This window comes from Zootermopsis nevadensis, unplaced genomic scaffold, assembly GCF_977971745.1.
Source record: "Zootermopsis nevadensis isolate Lab colony 2312 unplaced genomic scaffold, Znev_1.0 Znev_ptg000021l, whole genome shotgun sequence".
NCBI classification, from domain to species: domain Eukaryota; kingdom Metazoa; phylum Arthropoda; class Insecta; order Blattodea; family Termopsidae; genus Zootermopsis; species Zootermopsis nevadensis.
The window spans coordinates 12,332,473-12,349,842 of record NW_028259153.1 but is presented as its reverse complement, the minus strand read 5'-3'; the positions used below and the strand labels follow the sequence as shown (position 1 = coordinate 12,349,842).

Below are 17,370 nucleotides of genomic sequence, written 5' to 3'. Positions count from 1 at the left end.
GGTGAAAGTATAATTTACATCATGGTTCTTTTTTGCATCACTTGGAAACATTTGAGAATGTAGCTTGCGTTGTATGGCAGTAACTTTGTGCTAACCATATATTAGTTGTTGAACTAACTGTGACAGTTTTATACTAACATGTACTGTTAGACAATTAAGTATATCATGCTTTGCATTTTACTTAGTGTTTACTTATATGGCCAGATAAGTATTATATGTGTACAGCTTTGAATATTAAGCATTTTTTGAATTGCATTTTTGAAAACAAATGTGATTAACTCCTGTACAAAATTATAGTATTACAGTGTAAGTATTAGTGTTTGTAGTTTTGCACAAAGTCATTCTAGCCCTACTTTCTGGACTTTAAGATTCTTCCTGTGGTTTATACAAGGAGAAAGGTATGTCATATATAATATAAATCTGCATGTTATATGCAAAGAATGGTAAAGCATTGTAAATGGTTTTCTTCCCTGATACTGGGACCATAAACAACTGAGTAACACTCTGGGAAACAATATTCGCAAATCTTAGATTGGAATCCTTATGAACATCAGAAAAGTAGAATCAGAAGGGTCCAGCATTAAGACTTTGTCAAAACACTGTTCTGCCTTCAGTGTAGTTGATTACATTCAGATGTAGCTAACAGCAACTGTGGGTTTGTTGTTGTGCTGCAGTACTGAGTGTATTGGTTAAAGCATTCATAATTCCACTCTCTCCAAATAATGTAATGATTATTCTGTCACAGGATTGTATTGGAATTTTCTTGTGTTAATGACATATTGTGGGTTTCACTTATATTTATTTGTTACTGTGTTGGGAGTCTTGTCCCAATAGATTTAAGTAGCTTGCTTTCAAGGCTTCATTTGAATCTGCATAGAGAAAGTGGCATGATGTATAAGTACTTGCAGGTTCTAGAAAAAGTCGTTAGTTTGCAGGCTGTGATGCTGAGAAATGTCAGGTTTGAAATGATTATGAATTTTGAACTTTTCTCCGTATTTTGGTTCGACATTTTTTTTGGTGTTGAAGCGACTTTATTGGCAACTGTACTTGTATATAGGGTTTTCTTCTGTAGCTACAATCCTTCATTGGTTTGAGATCCACCTGTATTACTTGTCTTTAGTACTTAGCAGTAGTTTTATGCAGCTGATGCATTGTGGCTGAAAATGTACATACAAATTAAAGCAGCTTTGAAATTCTAAATATCTAAAATAGTGGATTCAAAATCGTTAATTAATACACCCATAAAAGTCAAAATAAATTTATGTAGCTTTCATATTGGTGAAGGGTGCCAATTTTAAAATTACTCAGTCTACAACATGGGATTTTATTACAATTTATGAAATTTTTTCTTTGGAGTTTTCTATATTGAAATGACAAAATTGGTAGATTCTATGTGATATTCAGACTTCAGACAATTTTGTAGTCTTTCTGATAATTGTGAAGGATCACATATATAGAGATTGCTACATGTATTAAATTAACAGAGTCCTCCATTGTTTTTGTACAAAATGTGATACATACAGGAACTCGGAACTTTAAGTGAAACTGTTTGAACAGATCATAGGCTTATGTAATGATGTTATTTGCAGCCTTGATTTCATTGAAAGGCCCTGACAGTTAAATGACCAGTTGATGCTTAATATATTACCTTCTTCTGTTACTGATTGCTCTTTGTATGACTCCCATTTTAAATTGAATGGGGTTTTATGTAAGGATGATAATTATTTAACATATTTAATATATAATTTATTTAATGAAATATGTATGTATTTATATTATATATGTTTTCTAATGAGTTTCTTCTGTGATGCCCTTTTCTGTTAAAGAAATCTAAACTGAAGAAGAATAAGTAACAACTGATGAGTTTATTAACAGTATAAATAATCAACTTGGCAGTGGATTCTCATGTTACATACAGTAAACCATCTAAGAAGTTCAGACATCTGTAATAAAAGATTGCATCAGATATTGTCTGCTCAATTCAAATTATCTGACATTGAACTTTTAACAGTAGCAGATTGGGTTTACTGACTGTACCAGACATAAAGGTGAATATGTTCAAGTGCATAGTGCATTGGAATATAAAAAAAATGCATGTGTAGATTTGCACATGTGGCATTAATTAATCAGAGTAAAAATATTCAGTTTCAGTTCAAAAATATAGTAAACGTTTATTAATACTGCACTTTTATGACTTTATCATACTTCAGTCATCAAGTTACTGATATAAAAACTTTAAATACTTCACTAAAGTGTACTGAAGGGTTATAGAATTAATTAATACATATTTAAATGCCATAGTTACCGAAGATGATATATGATTTAATTTATTGTAGTGGAAGTAATACATTGATTTGCACATGTGCAGTTTTTCATTTGTAAATTTCATATATTTATTTTACTTTAAATAATGTCTTTATATTGTTAAACATAATGAAAATTTGTAGAGGTTAAGGTTACTTTATTCAGTGATTTAAATATCAGTATTTATTAATCCTTGATAGATCTCCATGTGCATGTTACCTCAAACAAGGAAGTATAGTATATAATATCTGAAACCTGAATGATAATATTCTGGGCTTTATAAATGTCATTCTGTTATCAGTCTGGCTTACTCTGTAGATCACAAGTCATAAATTATTTATTTACTCATTTAATTTCCTCAAATGTATCTGAAGATAGGTTTTCACAAATGGAAATAAATATGTGGATTTTGATGACGGAGCATATTCAGTTGCTGTTGTTTTTGGTTGTTATAAGGACTCGATAGTCTTACTTGTTCATCATGAAGCTAGTGAACATTTATATAGCAACACAGCCCCAGAGTGTAACTGTTTTGTAACAAAATCTGTATTAGAAAATTTAAAATATGCCACTTGATAGTGATTCAGAGATAAGATGTATAACAATTTCTTTTATAAAATGTGATGCTGTTATACTACTTTCATGATACAGTGCATAAATGAAGATTTTGAAGGTTTTCCCATGAAATTCTAAGTAGACTCCACATGCGTCGTCTGTATTAAGGTTTCAGATATTCTTGCCTATTGTTCATGTTTTATTATTATAGAATTTAGGTGATTGTTGGTTACCATATGGGAATTTTATTATGGTTGTGATGTTATGTGTTTAATCTGTGACAATATTAAAACTTGTTATCTATATTGTGTAAATTTTATTTTAAAGATATTTATGTATACTTCAGATATAGCATTATTTTACATGTTGATGAATTGGGTACAATTGATGATTCAGTGGTGCACATTTGTATGTTATCATGAACTAAATCATAGTTGCTTGTAAAGTAGTGGTTATTGTTCTTGTAACTTTTTAGATTATCATTTGTGCTGAGTATAGAATAATATTCTAGAGTGCACAGTTGTGTTAGACTGTTGAAGACACCATACAGAAGTGTCAGTTATTACAATTTATGTACACAAATGCAGATTACTGTACTAATAGATTTTGTGTGTGTGATGTGAATACAGATGTCAAGTACAAAGTGTCTCGTAGATCAAATATGCATTATAACATTTAATTTACTTTGCAGTTGGGATTTTATTGTCAGTAAAATGAGATTTTTGGTAGTTCAGTAACAGTTCTGCCAATGTAAGAATGAAATGGAGTGCAATAGATTTATTACTTACAAAAGATCACATTGTCTTCTCTGTGATGATCTTAGATTCAGAAACTTAATAGATGAGTATGCTGTACTGGGCTAATTATTTATATGATTTTATTTGCTGAAATGTTGGTCCTATGTGGTTTTGGTCTCCATCTCACTCATTCAAGAATTGGAAATCCAAACAGGCATTCTTTGTCATTAGCAAAAAACATCCTGCTTATGACATTGTTTTTTCTATTTTGAGGTTTCTTCTGTGGATTAAACTCTGAAAATAAAAACAGCATAGTCCATATATTTCCAGTACCTCTAATACTGTTAGTAACTTGGATATGTCATCTTCACATCAGTTGTCCTTTGCACCTTTTACCTCTCATTTGTATTTCCAGAGCTCTTCTAGGTATTCTGTTTATATCTATTCTTTTCACATATCCAAATCACTGTAATACTTGCATCCTTAACTTCTTTAAGCATCCATAACCTACTAATTCTTATCTGACGCTCATTGTCTCATTCCTAATTCTGTCTTTTCATTTTCTTTATCATGCTTAAAAATGTCAAATCTTTAACTTGCGTTCTACTTGTATCTTTTTATTTATATTTCACCGTCATATATTGACTTAAATTTAAAATAATTCCTTATATATCCATGTTTGTAATTTGCATTGCTTCTGAACCTCTACATTCCAAAGAGGGAGTGTTTTATTATATGGTAAAGTTGTTAGCATAATTTAATTCTTCTGTTGATCTCCACTTCAGTTTCCCTTTCATGTTAAGTTCCCTCTAATTATACAGAGTGGTTATATTACTGCCTGTCTGTAAAATTAGGTAACAGCTGGTAAGCAGATTCTATCATATGTTACTGCATGCTGTAAATGGCTCATCCACACTAGAAGAAAAAAGTACTTCACTTGCCTGATATTACACAATTTGCTGCGGCTGTTGTCCAACATCTTAACACATTTCACACCAGTGTAATAAAAGAAGTATAACATGTTAAAATTCATCTTTCATGTTTTCTGGAACAACATTTAGATTTGGATATGTAAAGACTCAAAAATGCTTGGATTATTTCTGCAAACTTTGTTTCAAGTTTCTCCAGAAATAAAAATTGCACATTCTACTCTGGAAACATGACAGCTTTCTAGTTCTATACTGACTGTTCATTGAGTATGTTATGAGACGTGTATTAACATAAAACTCTATTGCCAGTCTACCACCATTTTAGAAGTGCACACAGTTCATTTCTTTGAATCACTGTGTGTATGGTCGTACAGTCAACAGTGAGCATTCTTTGTGTTTGTGGCCAAGGTTGTAGACATTGACACTTTTGTCAGAGGTGCCTGCCCTTTAGATGTTACTGTCATAAAGAATAACTTTTATAAGTAGTAGGTTTTTGACACTTGTAGTGATTGTTAGAGGTTGTTATACAATTGTGTAATATTTACAAGTATGCCATAATCTCTAATGCACCTTCATTATTTTATATGAGGCAGTGTGAAACATAATATGCCTCCTGATATCAACTTCTGTGCCTCTTGCTGTAAACTGAATTACATTATCTGATATATAATCCTGTCATTAAATCAAAATGTGGTTGCTATATCCTCTTTCTTTTGTCAGTCATATTTTTCCCATTCACATCACATCACATTCCTCTGTCTCATGTGATTGCCCATTTATTGTTGATTCTTTTCATTCATTTAATTTCTCTGTTATAATTGCATTCAGATTTGTACAATGTATCTATTTGGAGATATTTATGTTCACACAGTACCTAACTTGTTTGCTTGATGTTAGGCACTGTTATTTATCTAATTTGGAACATATGATAATGGTAAGGAAAGTAAATTACTAAAATATGTTGATATTGATCAAAGCATGTGGGTTGTACAAATTCAAAGACAACACCTCTTAGATTGAAGATGATAATATTTATTTACGTTCCTACATATTGACTCAGAAGGAAAGTAAAACTTCATTTCCAAAATTGTATTACATTGTTGATGTTTGGAGCAATTTTGGCTTTGTTATAAAAATGGAAGTGACAACAGTCACTTAGTAGAAACAATGAGCACAGCAAATAAGAATAAACATGGCCAGTAGAAGCTAGGCAGATAAAGCACTCTCACTTGTATGTGTATGCAGGTAGTTTTGTCTGTTGTAGTTAGTACCAACCATTGACTTTTATCAAAAGATTTTGTAACCTGATTCCTTTATGTCCTCATCTGCTCTCCATATTCATAACTTCCATTATCTTTCTTTTTCTTTGTTACAGCCTTAATCTTTGCAATAATAATAAAGCAAGGAAATCTTCATACTCACCGCTGTGAAAACCTCAAATCTTACAAGGAAATATTTATTTGTCAATTCTCAGCTCAGATTGCTTCACTGTCAGGTCCTAATATTAGTTACATATTTTATTGTATCTAACAATAGATTATAATGAATTTGTATATTTAAGTTGTATTAAACTTTAGTAGGAATATTATATTTAAAATAGTATTTGAACTGCAATGCCCTGAGGATGAGAGCAAAGATGGCTCTTGAAACGGCGGAAGGAATGGTTCATTCACCATTCAGCTACCTGGTGAGGCTTGTTGCCCGAGAGTCTTTCATCAACTGCAATATTACAAGTTTTGCACTTCTAGATGAACTGTGAAGCCTAATAGTTTTTTGATTACTCTATGAAATCTTTAGGGTGTTATATGATCTTAAAATATGATACTTCCAGCCTGTGGAAAACTAGTATTCAGTTCACTTACTCTAAATGAATGTTACTACCATCTTTTCTGTAATTTCTGTGTAATCACACCTGCTCTACCTAATAAGTCTCAATTAAAATTCAACAAGCTATGTTGCATTTCCTTTTGTGATTTCATATGAGTGTTTTCTTGTGCATTTTTATATTCTGCCTAGGCCGTTTTGTAGCTGGTGTAGCTCAGTGAGTATAGTGTTTGCCTGTGGACTGGACTGGACTGGACAACCAAGGTTAGATCTTTGGCAGGGGCAAAGGTTTTTTTTCTAGCCTCTTTGTACAGACTGGCTATGGTGCCTACCCAGCTTTCTTTTCCCCAGGGATATATCACAGTTGGGGCATGACGCTGGCCACTCATCCCCAGGAGGTCAGGAACAAGTGGGAGCTGTACTTCCTCCCTCCCAAGCACCACCAAGGAGTGTAGCGGGATAGCTTCACTTCATTTTACCTTATCGTTTTGTTGTTTGGTTCAGTCTTATAGTCATCATTGCAGTTTTCTCTGATAACACATTTGTCCCTTTTATGTATATTTATTGTTTTTGATGGAACCACAGGTATTTCCCATGTATATTGTTGTTGATTTACATTTATGATCCTGTCTTATATCTTTAAGAATTACATAGATTGAAATATATTTCATATTGCTTGTCTTGATAACAATGTGTTAAATTATGAGATAGATACAGTTATTTTTCCAGTAAAATTAATTTGAACTGACAAGACATTTTACAAAATTAATTATACAGTCTCTCTGCATCTTAGGATAAGGCTGTTTGTTGTTAAAGTCTGTTTCAGAGATTGCTGTGCTTTGCCATTTCTCCAACAGTACATGAAAGATTCTTATGTGTAAGAGTGCTTATACTTGTATTTTGTCACTTTTTTAACATATTCAGTTTGTGCTAAGCATGACTTTTAGTTTAACATTACTTTTGCTGTGTTTTTGTAATGGTATAATATAACCTTAGATATTTTAATTCAGTTTTCGGGTCTTGAAGTAGGATTTCTTTTTATTTTAATAGTCAGCATGCTTCTCTTTTTCAGAGAATACAAGTGTGAATATGAACACAGCACCTGGTAAGATTTATCCAATCTTCTGTTTTTCCTTTTGGCTAATTCAACTTCAGTGTTTTAGTTGTGTGATTGTTTTCATCCATCTGAGTTTATCGATTATATTTTACCTGGGATCAATTTATTGCAAGAATGGCCTCAGGCATGCAGTGACCTCAGATCACCTTCGTGCAACACTGACCTGTGTGAAGAACATATTTGGAATGTCTGTGCTCCAAAGGTTACACCTTTCCAATCGCCTTATATGTTAACAAATATAAATTTTAATAGTATCCAGTCTTGGTAACCTGCACATAACCTATTCAATTACAACAAAACATATGTTGATATGATTATAGCTGTGCTGAACTATAGAACACCATCTGCACATGTTTTTTTGTATTAATAAAAGTAATTTAAAACTGAATTATCACTTGAATAATATTAATACTAAATTTTTTCTGCTGATTATGTTAGGTAGCTAGACTGAACAATATTTAGCATCTTTCTTTGTTAAATATTTGCATATTTCCATTACAAGACTAGACTTGTGACTGTGTTGCTATGTAACATACAATAACACATGCTATGCTTACATACTAATTGCTTTAATTATCTGTTATAAACAGCACAGTTTGTGTTTTCATGCTACTTATCATTTCAACAAGCTTTCATTGCTTTAAAATAAAAAGATAAACCTTTTCTTTTGTATAATTGATATAGAAGATATGTGAAAGTTGTAAATGTTGATAGCCTATCTTTCATCTGTGACCTATTAGGTATAATGGCTCTTCTATTTTCAAAACTTTGTCTCTATAATTGTTTGTAATTTTGCCATACTCTCTATGAGATTAATGACCTGAAAATTATTTTAATTTCTTAATACCGCAAATATTATGCAGAATAAATTATGATTTTTCTTGCACAGCTGTAGGTTTATTACTTTTGGTTGCTGGTCTGCCACAAGGGTAACATACAAAAAGTAGTGTAAATCACATTGTAAGAGTAGTTTACTTGTTTCAAACAGAATATATTAATCTATAATTACATGCTATGTTATGTTACAAAGTATATATGATGATTTATTAAAATTCACCCTCAAATGAAGTTCTAGATGTAACCTATCTCTGCTCTTTTATTGTTAGATTCAGCCTGAATGTATTGTTGTAATTACTGCTATTTATTTCAGCTCATTATCAAGGATCGTATTATACGCTTTCTGCGCTTGGATCTTTCCGAAATTAAGAGTCAGTATCGTAATTGCTATGGGGAGGTAAGTAAGGAATATTATTTGTCTGGAGAGACACTTGATTGAGATGCATGACCTCACAATGAATAGCATGTTCAGTATATACCTTTTAAATTGCTTCATGTAAAAATAGAACTACAGTATATACCATTAAATATTTGTCTCTCACTGCAAGGTCTGTTGTATGAATTCCAGTGAAATTCAGTTTATGCAGTAGATGTGTAATAGTAGTTGTAGTAATAATGATAAGTAAGTAAATGGGATTTTAAATACTGTTAGGAACTTGACAGTGGGTTTCCTGTTATCTTATGTCTGTTCAAACCACACACAACATTCCATTCACCACCACCACTGAATGTATCTACCATTACCACACATACACTATCCAACACAATCACCACACTCCACATTGTGTTTACTACCATCAACTGTCATACTGCCCATGGTCTCCAACTCACAACAATACATTACACATTATTCTACTCATATATAGTCCAGACTACTGGCAGCATCATTAAATCATAAATAAATTTTATGTAGAATCATATGCCTTCCATTTCCACCATCACCTATCACATTCTATCCACACCTGCAACTTATCTTAATGTTGTATCCAGGACTAATTTAGAAAAGAGCATTAATAATATGCTGCTCAGCATGTGTATTTATGATGCAACCAAGTTATGGAATTATTTTAATTTTTCACATGTATAATGTGTGTGTCTATACATCATATGGAGGGTAAGAGAAAAGTAGAGGCCATATTGATATGATAGTTTAAATTAATCAAGTTGTTTTTTATTTCATTTTAACAATTCTGTTATACAAGAGCAATGAAATGCATGAAAACTTACATTTATATTTCAGTTCATTTACTATATTATACGAGAATAAGTACTAGGTATTTTCAGATTTAAATTTGTAAAATTCAGTATGAATTGGACTGTTTATTTATTATATGCACAGTACTTGCTGTAGCTCTTTTCATCATCACTGTCTTCTACTGTCACTTGTCTGTCTTGAAGTATTCTCTTTCTCTGACGTACATTTCCTACAAAGATCCACCCTTTTGTTAACTGTGTAGCATCATGATTGTGGCAACATGAAATTTATCATCTGTCTACAGTTGTTGCCACTTGTTCAGTGAAGCAACCTCTAGTAGTGCTTCAGTGGAAAGTGAAAATTTGGAGGCTAATAACTTCAGTACACAAATTAATATAAATAGTCCTAGTATTAGATGTATTTTCCAAAAAATGGCCACCAAGTTTTTATTGTGAACATCAAATATGCCACGTTCTGTTAATTGTGCATAGACTTGCTTCTCTTAATTTTTTAAAATACATTAAAAAATTGTTAATGAAAAATTTCTAAATTAATATAGTTTAATGTTAAGATCATGTGATTATTGAAACTGGGTTAGGCCTGAAGAAAATATTGACAAATATTCCAATTCTTTTCTTAATTTGAGGTTGTGAAGCAAGAAAAGGTTCTGGACACCTTGAGGGATTCCAGTGATGATCTGAAGACTGAGATTGTAAACCTGGAACAGGACATCTGCCTGTTGGAATTACATTTAGCTGAGAAATTGAAAGTCTTATGTTTCATCAAGGTAATTTCACATTATCTGTTTTATATGGCATACAAATAATAAGATGTCGATTGACCCTTATGCATGTTTTTAAACTGGTTTGACTGAAACTGAATGCAATAGAAGAAATACATATTGAGTCTTACGTAATGCATGTCTAGAAGAAGACTATCATGTCAGTTTAGGTTGTTAAGTATTTTTACTGCAAATTGAAACTCTTTATGCATTTCAGGACCATGTTAAAGAAATGGAGGCAGAATTAAGTGACCGTGACAGAATAGTAAGTTTCATTTAGAATTGATGATAGTATTTTTAGAGGAACTTAATGATTTGTATTTTTCACCAAGTACCAAGATTGTCAAACTGAAGGGGGGATGTTTGGAGCATGTAGCACACTTGGGAGAGATGAGAAATGCATACAAAATTTTGGCCAGGAAACCTGAAGGGAAAATTTATATTGAAAGACATGTGTATATGTGGGAGAGAATAATACTAAAATTGTTCTTAAAGTAATAAGGTTGGGGCAGCATCACTTTTCTTGACCAAATAATCAGTTGCCCTTTGTGGTCCATTCTTTCTCTTGTTATCTGTTCTGAAGTTTGAAGGACAGGGTTTATCAGAGAAGTTTATGCACAAAGGACAAACTTAAAGAAATCCTCAAGTGTGCAGTATCATCCATATTTCAACAAGAACTTCAGAAGATTGTCAGTAACATATCACCATATGTGAAGCATTGAGAGCTGAAAGATATCGTTTCCAGCATGTGCTATAATACAGAGTGAGCTATACCAGAATACAGCATTTTAATGTTGATATTATCAGTTAATTGCAATTTGACATTTTTTTGTCTTGGAAGGTCTCATGTTAAACAGAACAATCTGTATATTTAATATGATGTTACAACAGTTAGGAACAGCACTAATTATGAAATTATCTAAAAAAATTAAATCCAGTTTTTTGTATAAATATATGTTAACATGTTGTAACTTGAAAGTTATGCATTAATAACAATAACAATAACAACAACTGACAATGAAACAGATTTCTTCATTTTCTCCCACCCTATTTGCTTATATATTTTAATATGGCCCCCCATCTACAACTTGTTCTTCCAAGTGGTCTCTTCCCTTTAGGCTTTCCAATTAAAATTTTGTACATATCTCTTCCAAGCATACAACATGCCCCAACCATCTCATCCTCCATGATTTGATCATCATTGTGATATTTGGTGAAGACTAACCAGCAAGATGGAGGAAGAAATTTTAATGATAAACAATGAAGATGATTTAAGTCAAATATTAAAGGAGATATTGCACAAATCAAGATTAGAATAGTTTGGCCATATACCAGGAGCAATTTTATGTATTGAAAATAACCAAATAGGGAACTAACAGTGTTGTAATATGTTTATTTTATTTAGCAAAACTAGTAGCTCAGACTGTAATAGCATCAAATGATAAGATGATAATGAATTGGAAAGGATATGAAAGGAGGCATTCATGTCCTAATTTAAGGGACTATCCCAGCATTTGCTTGGAGTGACTGAGGGAAGCCACTAAAGCTCTCTGTCAGGATAGTAGATCTAGTTTTGAACCCAGGATTTCCCAAACATGAAGCAGGATTGCTAATCACTTGGCTGTGATGTTCAGTGATTCTATGAAGGAAGAAAACAGAGGGAAGGAGATTCAAAACATTGAACAGGAGAGACCATGGGAGGCCATAGCAAAACAGAAATGTCTTTGTAAAGTGATGAATCACAAAAGATGTGTGGATGTATATAAAATGGTCCCAGGGTCATGAGTTTGTTTCTGAAAGATAGGCATTTGAATTTTACATGTTTATCTGGAAATTACAGTGTGAAATATTTTGCTTATTTAGTGATTTGTTTCAGATAAAAGATCAGGTTAACCATATACTAGAACTGAACAATAAGATTCAAGATCAAATGAATGAGATCCAAGAATTTAAGAACAAAATTCGAGATAAGAATAACATATTACAAGATCAGATCAATGAAATACAGCTACTGAACAGTAATATTCAAGGTCAGAGCATCAAGTTGATAGACCAGAGGAACCAGTTAGATGATGAGTCAAACAAAATACAAGAACTGAATGGCAAGTTACAAGTTCAGTGCAAGAAGTTAGAAGATCAGGCATGCAAGATACAAGAACTAACCACGGAGATTCAAGACCTGAGCAGGGAGAATAATGATCTAGTGATCAAGACAAAGGAGTTAGAAGTGGAGGGAATATACTGGAGGTAAAGTAATATAGTTACATTATTTCAGAATGCAGTACCCACATTTAAGTTCTTAGGTTCTTGTGTTCTATGGATGGATGTATATTATGTCTGGTTTTGTGCATGTTACTTTCATTTAAAGATTTAATAGGATTATTGTTAACTGTATTATATCCAGAAAATTTTTGAAATATTAATGGATGAATGAATTTCATTATATTCATTTGGGATTTTAGTTCCTCACAACAAATGTCAAATGATTTGCTTTCTTAATATCTAATCATTTAGATTTCAGATGCACTCTGTCTGATCCTAATTGTTAAATATTAATTCGCTCTGTGGGAAAGAGTCCTTCTTGAGAAGCTAATTGTCACACAGTTACTCAAATTTCCCAGAATTTTATCTTGCAGAACAGTAAAGGACTTGAACATTAGAATAAAAAAAGCAGTAAGTGGAACAGTTGTATCATCAGACCCATTGTGGCTTTTGAGATCAATAATTTAGTAGTCTAGCATGCATCACCATTGTTTGGCAACATGGATTTAATTTTAGTAAGCAATAGAAACACAATTCATTCTTTTAAGATTTCCTCCATCCTAGACTTGCACACAATCAAATATACAGACTTCTTTGAATATTCTATATTCATGTATATCCACTCTTTTCTTCATTTATTCAGACTCAAGATTTAATTCTAGGAGAAAAATATCTTGCTGTGATAAATGGTTAAGGTGATAAGCTTTTACTTCAGGTGCTCTTATTCAGGGTGACAAGACTGTAAATAAAATAAGGCTTAACTAGGATTTGAGGTTCTTACAGTGGCAAGAATGCCTTCTGGGTTGTAGTGCCATGTAGTCTAATACCCTGATGTTGTAGGAAGCAAGTACCTCTGAAATGTCAGTAAACATCTACCAGACTACACAACACTGCAACCCTGAAGACAGTCATCTTGAAGTTAAAGCTTACGAGTCCAGTATGGTTGTCAAACTAATTTGTGTCCCAAATGAAGGTATTACATTGATGAAATTGTCCTCTGTTATGAATCATATTTAAAGCACCACCAGTTAAGAGATTTTCACTTGTTCTTTTACTGATACTTGTATATAAGAATTGCTTGAAACCTAAGGCATGTTCTGCTCATTCCATGTAAATAAGAGACATAGTCCATCAGAGCGTTGCACTGAAACATCTTATTTGTTTACAATAATCATTATGTCACTGATCAGGATGGATCAATGTCCTTTGTTGCACTTAGTTTCAAATGTTATGTGCTTGAGACATTTTAATCCTCTTTATTTTATCTGCAGGTCTGTAAAAGAAGAATCTGAGGAAATGCTCCTGGAGCAAAAACAGGTAACTTGAATTACACATTCTTTTTTTGTTTTTGTTTTTTGGCTATATTTATTTTAGTGGTGGTATGACTTTAGATTTGTATATAAAGAAAACATTTGTGTAAAAATACATGTGTTTCACCAAAGAAATTGGACCACAGAAAGCTTGAGAATGTTCTGAATCGAAAACAAGATTAAATTATTGTTCAATGACATTCATATAACTACTTAAGGTTATTTAAACCCTTACCATGTGAGATATAGTATAATAAATGTTAATTCTTTAATGATCTTCAAAATATTGTTGTAAAATCTCATATCATTTATTATATATATTGGAAAATGCCAGAATGTGTTAATTTTTCCTGCAGTTGACAATTAAGAACAAAATGATCCAAAGTCTTCAGGACAACATGAATGAAATTAACCACATTGCTGTTCAAAGGCTGGAAGGTAAAGAGAAACTGATTCAGAATCTTCAGTCACACATCAGCAGACTGCAAATACAGTTAAAATATGAGGTAATTGAAAAATGGGTAATTCTTGTTTTAACTATATCATGTATAACAAAATATGTAATTTAAAAATAAAATATGAATGACACTGTTAGGGACATTAGGAGAATAACAGAACAAACAAAAAGAACCTAAGTGACATAATTTAAATACCAAAATTAGGAACTTTTAGGTGTTTCTGAGAAAGGAAACTGAGTTTTCAAAATGTCACTCATGATAAAAAGTGCATGTAATACAAGTTTTACATTATAATATTTTGGTACATGTAAATAAAATAAAGCTTAAAAGAAACAAAATTGTTTGTTTTTAACATTGATACATTGACATAGAATACTTAAAAGTATTCCATGTGCTAAAAAAATGTATTGATCTGTTTTACAGCAGTCAAAAATTTATGTAAAACTTATTTTCTGCCTTGTGGTATCCATATTTATGTCCATTATTTTGTTGTTTGTGTGTAGAATCAGAAAGCTACTCCCTTTGAAGAAGTCAACACCCTTCAGAAGGAAGCAGAACGCCTCAAATCAGAGAACAAGCAGCTTTTGCTTTTACAGGATAGACTAAAGGCAGAGGTGAGGGAATATATGTCCGTTCCAGAAACTTGGTGGTGGGATGATTTCTGGCAGATGTAAGTATTTTGGTTTAAAAATTAGCAAAATATGGTTCATGACATTAAGGGATTGAAGAGAATTATAGATTATTGATAAATCTGTGAATTAGACAAAAAAATCCATAATTGTTATCACTGTAATGTTCTTACATAATTATTCTATATGCATTTTTGAGGTCTCACAGTATGTCCACTGGCACAGTCTGCTTTAGTTGACAGTGAAGGACAAATATAACTGTTAAGGAACATGAGGCTACTTTTATTACAAACCAATACATTGTGTGGTGAAGTTACAGGGTTTATCATGTTGACAGGAAGGTTTAGTGTGTAGTATACAGTGTTGAAATGTGATCAGTTCAAAGTTGTGCAATTAAGTCACTACTTAAGAGGGCCAATAATTATCATTCTAGAAACATATGTGTGTACTGCAAGAGTAGTCCTACTGTTGATTTGTAAGTAGTATGTTAGTTACTTATACATGTTATAGGGTGAAATTATCTTGTTATTTCAGCTGACATAGACAGGGAATACAAAAGTGTGTGCATTTATCAACACAGTATTGGGTTCTTCAAAGTATAAACCATAATAATTATATATTTAAGGAGATTATTGTTAAAATTGAATGTAAGCAGTCAGTCAGTAAGTCCTACTACTTCCAACATGAAATCCAAAGTTTAATAGTCCTAGACATATTTTCATTTACTAAAAGACTGATATGTAGAATAGGAGGATAAATACGTAATATTCTCTTGACACAGGTTATGAGAAGGTTCCCTGAAGGCTGGAATAGGAAGAAATATTTTTAACTGTCTCAATTTATCTAAGGATAAAAGTATACTTTATATTTAATAAATGTAATACTTCAACTTCATATTGTTAAGAACCTATTCCTTTTAAAGAGAATTAAAAATACTCATACTTCGATGGTTTTCCAATGATATATGTTAATAAGATTACAGTGTATACATTTATCAAGGTATTCATATATTCCAGTCTACTAATTATTAAATTTCCTAACTCATATTTTTAATCATTATAATTGGATGTTCCTCAGGCCAGTTAACTAATAGTTAACCCATACTTGTTTGGGAGGTATCCTATAACTCAAGAAGAAGTATTTGTACAATTTTCTTTGAAAGTCCATGGAATAACCAGAAAGTACAGTTCTTTATTTTTAAAAGAAAAATTACAATTTACAGATCCGAGTGAATACTAATCTTTATCCCTGAACGTTTCAGTGCACTGTATACAATATTAATTTGTTATGCTCCTTGTGCCTGAATTATGTACTTGGTGTATATATAGTACAAAAATCAAGTATCTATAGTATTCCGTTAACTTCATGGACTGTTTCAATTTTATCAAAGGCATACTGAAACAAAGTTTTTGCCTAAGGAATTACATTGATGAGTGTTGTTTGGATATTATTTTCAAGGTGTTTTTAATTTGTTTGTTATTTGTGTATTTATTTACTAATTTATTCTTTTAAACTGTTAAGTATAATTATAGACTTAATTTTGTGGCCACAGTTATCATTGATTTATGGTGTTTTACTTGTTCCGTATATGTGTGTTTACAATAATTGCAGAATTATTTGGTCACAATTATTATAGCCATAACATAGATTTCATCTTAGTGTTTCTTAAATACATGTAAAGTAACAGGTAAGCCATGTTTGTATTACCATATATGAATACATGTTGATGATTGACATTACCCAACCTCCTGTTACTTGCATCCTCATTGGTCCAAATAGTCTCACCTCATTGTAACATTAAAAAAATAGAGTTCCTTACATACAGAGGTAGATTATTTATTTTACTATTCATTGTGTGCAACTAGTTCACACATATGAGGGCACCCCATTTACTCTGAAATAAAACATTTTATAAAACATGAAATTGTGTACGTGTGGTTTGTCAACAGAATATGAAAATAATGGAGAATATTTAAAAAAGTTTATACTTTTATATACATTTTTTAAAATATATGGAAAAATAGTTGGAAAATTAATAAAATACTTTTTATGAGTTAAAATTTGTTGGAAATTATTAAACCTATGAATTTTCCCACAGTTCTTAATATTTCTTTATTATACAGATATTTCTCACACATTGTAGTACTCATTACCTGTGAGGAAGACATAAATAATTATGAAAAGTGATTCAAATAAGACAGTTCAGCAAGTCTAATGTTTTGTGATAATATGCCTGTACTCATATCCATGATGTATCTTCTTACTGACAGTAAGCTGAATTGTTTTTAAAATTGAAACAAACTTCATATTAAAAAAAATGTATTTTCGAGTGATATTTCTCAAGCCGATTAAATTAACTATACTGTTGATTAATAATTGTAATTTGTAATTGCATGAAGAGTTGTACTGGTATGTCAGTGATGAAGCCATGA

At 31.7% G+C, this 17,370-nt stretch overlaps 1 protein-coding gene across 6 annotated transcripts in view; it reads left to right on the top strand.

The window, feature by feature from the left end:
* The window catches only part of LOC110841264 (uncharacterized), a 41,091-nt gene extending 24,414 nt beyond the window's left edge, over positions 1–16,677 (top strand). For 4 of the 6 annotated variants that reach the window (XM_022086656.2, XM_022086670.2, XM_087352623.1 and 1 more), the window contains 8 exons: positions 8,617–8,700; positions 10,145–10,285; positions 10,497–10,544; positions 12,156–12,526; positions 13,813–13,858; positions 14,208–14,357; positions 14,813–14,979; positions 15,720–16,677. In XM_022086656.2, coding sequence (XP_021942348.2) covers positions 8,617–8,700; positions 10,145–10,285; positions 10,497–10,544; positions 12,156–12,526; positions 13,813–13,858; positions 14,208–14,357; positions 14,813–14,979; positions 15,720–15,726 — 1,014 coding nt within the window. In that variant the 3' untranslated portion in view covers positions 15,727–16,677. Of the gene's footprint in view, positions 1–8,616; positions 8,701–10,144; positions 10,286–10,496; positions 10,545–12,142; positions 12,527–13,812; positions 13,859–14,207; positions 14,358–14,812; positions 14,980–15,472 lie in introns of those variants that run through there. The other 2 variants (XM_022086662.2, XM_022086717.2) reach the window with 2 other exon arrangements.
* Positions 16,678–17,370: the final 693 nt, after the last annotated feature.